The 6,815-nt window shown below is 39.4% G+C and overlaps 1 protein-coding gene across 1 annotated transcript in view; it reads left to right on the top strand.

Moving 5' to 3' along the window:
- The window catches only part of MYOM1 (myomesin 1), a gene marked incomplete at its 3' end in the record, with an annotated part of 47,834 nt that extends 42,719 nt beyond the window's left edge, over positions 1-5,115 (top strand). Inside the window, exons 22-24 of the mRNA XM_010179317.1 lie at positions 3,866-4,022; positions 4,843-4,949; positions 5,071-5,115. Of these exons, the coding sequence (XP_010177619.1) occupies positions 3,866-4,022; positions 4,843-4,949; positions 5,071-5,115 (309 nt within the window). The remainder of the gene's footprint in view (positions 1-3,865; positions 4,023-4,842; positions 4,950-5,070) is intronic.
- Between the last annotated feature and the right edge of the window lie 1,700 nt (positions 5,116-6,815).

The raw sequence follows: 6,815 nt of genomic DNA, 5'->3' as shown, positions 1-6,815 counted from the left end.
ATGAAGGCAGGCAGTGGGCAGGCAGGGTAGCATTGGGGCCTGGGGCAGCTAGGCACAGGGAGCACGAGTTGCAGTGCAGGGACATAGGCAAAGGCAGCGATTAACTGGGGAGGCAGCTGCCTATTCAGCCAGGCTTTTATCTGCTTCTGATTGGAGAAATAATTAAGGTTTATGTGGGGTAGTATTGACTGTGAGGTGTTGAGCAGATGTCACCTGCAAGAATCAGTTCCCCTTCCCATCCCAGCTGCTCCAGTAACACTACCTTAGGATCCTTTCCCTGTCTCTGACTCTCAAGTCCATTTCTGCATCTCCTATTCCAGTAGCAGCACTGGCCCAGCTCTCATAATGCCTGGACCTTATGCCCAGGGCAGTAAAAGTTCTAAAAGCCTTGAGTTACGTCTCAGTGAGGCTGTAAGTCAAGAAAGTCTGAAAATGGAGGTATGAAGCTGGGGGTGTAAAAGAGCCGGAAAACTCAGAGTGGGGAGACTGGGGTGACTGCTAGTGATTCTGAGATGGAAAGAAGCAACTAGAAGGAGTAGATAGTAAGTTGAGAGGCTGTAAGATTGGGATATGAGGGCAAAAAAGGGTAAGTATGCAAGTAAGAAGGGCCTGGGACAGGATCTTTTGAAAATACAGTAGCCATAATTTCAGATCTACAAGCTGCTGAAGCACTAGGGCTATTTCCATCACCTGCAAGTGAAGCAATGCAAAACTTAGAATCTTATTCTTGAAAACAGCTTATATACAGCAACCACTTCTAAAAAGATAATCAAACCAGTACTAATACTAGACTTTCGGCTTTACTAATCAATTTTCTTCAAGGGTTAGTATCTATCTGTCAGACTTTTGATAAAAACTTGTTACGATAACAATCTTCAAGTCTATTAAATAAAAGCTTGGTCATGCCATTGCAATTAAAAAAATATGAACATAAAATCTTGTGAAGATGATCGTGACCAAAAAAACCCCAACTGTACAGCATTTTCAATGTTCATTCAAATGAGGCACACGCCCACGTGGCAATGTGAACTTGAGCAGGACGTTTGGTTTGCAGACCTCACCATTGGCAAAAGAGGTACATCTCAGGATCATGGCCTTTTTGCTAGCAAGGCTTAGGTTCATAGGTGTAATGTCTGAAGGATCATAGGAAAGTAAGAGTTCGGCCCAGTGAAATCTCAGGGAAGCTGAAAATTATTTACTTGTACAAATCTGGCTAACCCATATTTTGAGCTGAGATCTGCAGATAGAGCATCCACCAAACTAAGCTTCTTAAAAATATGAAAAGACAAAAGGCTTATTAAAAAAAAATCTTTCTGAAAGCAGTCTCTTGGGCAAGCTTCCACCTTTCTCACTCAAACCACACAAATCTCAAGAACAATCCTACCATTTTTGGTAGGATTTTGGTATTGCCCAATAAATGCTGCCTTTAATAACATCTTGGATGGAGACAAAATACTCTCAGGTCTCTCTAGACAATTCCTACTAGAATGTTGCTTTTGGCAAACGTGTAAAATCGCCAGACAACAGAGCTTTCTAACCAAAGAATGTAAGCAAATCATATCCTGAATGAAAATATTTGGTTTAATATGAGTGGTTGAAATTGTTTTTATCCAGTGAAATGTTTATACATAATGACGTGATACTTGCAACCACCTTCTCCTGTTTGAAAACCCCATTTATTTTTTACAGTAGTTCTAAAATGAAATGAAAAAACCCACTCTCATAAACAAATACCAATCCAGGCTACTTTTAAGCTGTGACTTTGTCTTTAAACAAAAGCACTTTCTTGTCTGGGGATGCCACAGGAAGCAGTGGAAATTCAAGAGCAGACTCCAACTCTTCCCCATTGCTGCCTTGTGCATCTTGGTACAAAGCAAAATTAGATTCTGATCCTGCATCAGTCACTTGAGAATGGCCAGAACCTCAGAAATTAATGAAACCTTGCTGCATTCAACTTTTCTGACTAGCTGTATTCAAAATAATGCCATTAACACTAGTGCTTTGAAACCGTGTGCTTTATCTTCTTTCCTTTCAATGCAATAAGAAGCTCAGATAAATTGAGATTTGATATGACATCTAAGTACTTTATTTCTTATAATGACTTAAAGAGAAGCTCTGTATGGTATGTTGAAACCACCAAGCTATCTAGAGGAAGGAAATTAAGACTGCTTCAGCTGTGGCAACCTCTTTGGTTCTACTTTGTAGGATAGGTGGAAACCTCTGGTCATTAATTTTTAAAAGGTTGGTGTTTTTTAAAACTCATATAAATATTAGAGGTAAGCACCATTATCACTTGTGGAAATAAAAGCTATGCACTGTTATAATAATGAAAATATTTTAAAACAAATATAAAAGATTATGTTCTCCAAATGAACCTTCTGGCTGTAATTCTTTGCACATTGCATAAACTGCCATCAAAAGATTCATGTGCTAATCATCTACAGGAAACAAAACACTAATGAAATGTCAAGTGATGAATTTGCATATAATATATTAAATTACTTAAGAAATGCAAATATGCTGCTGCCTAGCAAAATATTTGTAGACCTTAGATTTGATTTATCATATCTTGAAGCTTAATGTGCTGCATTACTGTGAGGGCTGGTAAATAACAGTACCAAAATAGGAATATTAATCTCATCTTTCATTAAATGGTTATGGCAAATTATAAAGACTAAAGAAGTTGCATGTACACAAATTGTCATTACAGGAGCTACTTACAGTGCTGGAAAGGACATGAATAGTATTAGGATGATAAAACACAGAAATCTCCTTGTATGCTTGAGGCTCATTAAGAATTGTACTGAAAATAAAGCATTTAATCTCAGCATCAGGAATAAGGTTTTTGTCTTTAAGGTACAATGCTTTGTGGAGAAAGTGTGTCATTAGCATTCTGGGCAGCCCAGCATTGTCTTAGGCTAAGTATTATAACAGTGTGCCCTATTCAGATGTGAGACCCAGCTCAAAGCGGTTCCAGTGGCTGGATGTCCTCCAGCACCTCTCAGAGCTCACGCTTTCCCTGGCGTTCTCAGACAAGTTGTTGAAATGAAAGTTAATGCCACGGATGACAACCTCGCAAGCTGCCAGAATCCCAGACAAAATTTCCTCAGCTTCACCAGGGTGCGAGGGGGCAGGCTAGAGGTGCCCTTGGGTTTCTGATCTGGGATTCACCCCCAGGGCCTGGGTCACTTTATCCAGCTCACCAACTGTAGGTACTGGCAAAACAGGGTGGGCGACTTAAGCAGCTAACTGTAAATATTCACTTCCTTTGTGGGCCCGGGATTAATACTGCAGACGGCAGCAGGGCCGGATGCCAAGTGCAGCAATTAAACCAACCTCCCGGAGTGAAGCCAGAGCCACTGAAAATGTGTCTCAGTCACACAAGTGAGCGCTGATGGGGCAACTCAGTTGTTTCCTGTTCTGCCTCCTGTACCTCTTCAAACACCCGCACTTGCACGTGATATTCCCTTCAGAGCTCTTACTAGGGAATAAGAAATTCATGCTGCATAATGAAAGGTCTGACTACCCCTTATCATGGAAAATATTGCTATTTAGTATTTCAAACATTTAGTGAATTTAGAGGCTTGCTTTTTTTTTTCTTTCATTCCCCTTCAGGTTTTTCCAGAGCAAGTATCATAACTGTTGTGTGCTTAGACTTACTCAAATACATCAGTTTATTTATGATGCTCTTTAATCTGTTCCTTATTTTATGGATTAGAAAAAGAACTGTTCTGTGAATCAAAGACTGTGGATGTCATGGTTGGCATGGCAAGAAACTGCTTAATCTACCCTATGAATGCTATCCATATAAACTTGTTTGCTGGCTTCTCTGAGAAAGTGGAATTGCCTTGTTCTGCTCTTTCAGGAACCAAGGAAGTGGTGGTTGATGTAGATGACAATGGAGTAATTTCCTTGAACTTTGAATGTGATCAGATGTCTCCAGACTCTAAGTTTATTTGGTCCAAGAACTATGAACCAATCGAGGATGACTCTCGACTGAACATTGATACCAAAGGCGGAAAGTAAGAACCCTTGGGGATAGCAATAGTCTCGTGTTTGAGAGATCTAGGCTGGTCACAGAAATCCATTCTTTCTGATGTATGACCTCAGTAAATGTTATATCTGCCTCTGTTACTGGAAGGCTACTTTATGAGTGTGCTGTTCTCCTGGAAGACTAATTGGAAATTGTACCTTGCACAGAATGAGTCAAGCCTTTTGTTTAGGCAATTTAGTTATGCTTAGGCATAGGGAGAAAAATCTCTGCTCTGTCATCTTATGAAGTGTCAATCAAGGCAAATTATTATTATTCTTCCTATTGCTATTATTTTAAATCTCCAAAGGATAAAATTACCTGGCTGCTTGCAAAATGCTTTTAACATGTAACACTGTTGCAATCTTTGGAGATGCTGGAGTAAGCAGGACTCTCTTCTGATGGTGTCACCGCAGCCTTTGGTAACTTCTGTAATGCTTCACAGGCCCACTCTGTTTCTTCAGGCTTTTAACACAGAGGAAGAAATCTAAAATGCAGTGGTGGTTCAGCCTACTTACCAGTTGTAGAAACCATACAGAAAGAAACAGTGACTCCCCGCACTCTTGGTATTGCATATGAAAATTGAACTATCTCCAGTGCTTTTAGCACTATCTGAGAGCTGTGCCAACTCCATTTGTACCACAAATGGTAGCACCTATGCTGTCCAGAGCCCTGTATTTGCCTGTTCAGTCAGAGCAAAAGCTAATACAAGACTATTTTTATCTGATGTCAGAGACATAAAGGAGGGGTTTGGTTCAGACTGATCTGGTCTTCTTAACAAAATTCTTTTTTAATTTATTTTTTTCCTAAAGGTCAAAAGCTACCTTTAAGGATCTTGGAGAAGATGATTTGGGAATTTACTCCTGTATTGTTACAGACACTGATGGAGTTTCATCAAGCTACACGATCGATGAGGAAGGTAGACACAATGTCTATTAAGCATGCCTGTTTTGATTTCACAACTGTTTTTTCCTGCTGCTGTGTCTCTCAAATCCATAAGGCATGCACACCTTATATGATTTCTTTTATGTCTTTTGCAGAAATGAAACGCCTGCTTGCTCTGAGCCACGAACGCAAATTCCCAAGTAAGTGAATCAAATATATCTGTAGGGGAGATTTTTGCATTCAGTGAGGCATCACAAAGCTCCTGCTAGAATTAGGTAGGGAAGTTGCTACAGTATTTTCAAGTGAAAGTGGGTTTGAACTGAAAATCTAAGATTCCTTTTTTCTCTCTCTCTTTCTTTCAGTACATTTGTGTATTACTGACATTCTTCCTGCTCTGTTGCAGGCTACTGGTCTAGGCATATAATAAGTCTATACATTAGAGGGGAAATAAGCATTCCATTGGCTTTGTTTTTCTTCTGCAGAACAGTCTTTTATACTTACCCAGCATAGCTAACCTGATTTGAAATCCAGAATTTGAAAAATTCTGTAACTTTACTCCAACTGAAGTTAACATAGATTTAAGGTTAACAAAGCAGGCCACTGCAGTAAATCCAGCTGTAATGACCTCTATATACAGGATTTTCCATCTGAAATTCATTCCCTCCCTCTTTCCTGTAATACTTGGCAATATGAACATCCTTCCTGCTGCTTGGGATGGTATTTTTGCCAACTCCACAGAACTCCCATACCTTTGTAGTATCCTGGTAGTACCACAACTTGCTTATTTTCATTGGAATGTAAGTTCAATAATTGAAAAAAATAATACATTGGATTGTATAATGAATCCTATTACAGATGACGAGATGAGACCTAGATCTTGTCTCATCTTCTCTCACTGCATTCTCTTCTTCATTCCAGGCACTAAAACTCTTGCCTATGTTTTAACATCTTCAGCTTTGTGCATGCGCTGCTGGTATCTCTGCTAACTCAGTCCATATTGCACCTCTCATCCCAGTCAAAGCTTGGCTGCAGAAATAGCCTGCTTTTTTGTCCCCATAATCTCTCTTTCTCATTTCCTTTTGTGTATTTTCTATATCAGCTTTACTCTTCTCAACATACTGTACCATCTTTTGACAGCTTAACAACAACCCAAGCGTCCTCTTGTTTACTCCTGCTCCTCCCAGTTCTTCCCTCCTAATTATAACTTCACATTGAAAGTTAATCATCACAAAACCCTAGTGCTGTTGCACACCCTTACTTGCCCCTACCCTTCTCTTCTGAGTGCTCTTCCACACTCTGTGTTCATAACTAATGTCACAAACTAAGCTCCTCAGGACACAGATCGAGTCTTCTTTTTTGCATTGTATTAGATAATGGTACACCTCAGTTGTGCATGAGCTTCCAGGAAGCACAGGCAAAAAGGGAGATCACTGCAGAACATATCCTAATGTTTCAAGGAGGAAAATGCCTTACTTACTTTGGCTACTAGAGGCCCTTTGGACACTAAAAAAAAAAATAAATACAAATAGGGGTTGAGAGGCATCTGGTTATTCCTATGAGGCTAGAAAAATAATAATAATCAATATGAAACTTTAGTCATATGTCTGGGTAATCTGTTTGAGGATTACCCAAATTCTCTAAAACAAATTATTGTTCTATTCTGTTCTATTCTATTCTAGTTGCTAGGCATTTCTGTTTCAAGATAAACTCTTACATGTTGCTTTGTATGTACTTCAGGACTGCATTTAATTGTAACTTCTTCTCAGAAATATCTGCAGCCAGTACCTCCAAAGGAAAATGAGTTCCTTGAATAATGCAGCTTTACAGAACACAACTGTTTATGAGCACAATAGTGTATTGGTGCTAGGTAGAAATAAATTGTTCCATGTCTTCAATTTAG

Source organism: Mesitornis unicolor, unplaced genomic scaffold, assembly GCF_000695765.1.
Source record: "Mesitornis unicolor isolate BGI_N332 unplaced genomic scaffold, ASM69576v1 scaffold43002, whole genome shotgun sequence".
NCBI classification, from domain to species: Eukaryota; Metazoa; Chordata; class Aves; order Mesitornithiformes; family Mesitornithidae; genus Mesitornis; species Mesitornis unicolor.
The sequence above is the reverse complement of the archived record's forward strand: the minus strand, read 5'-3'. Positions and strand labels throughout refer to the sequence as shown.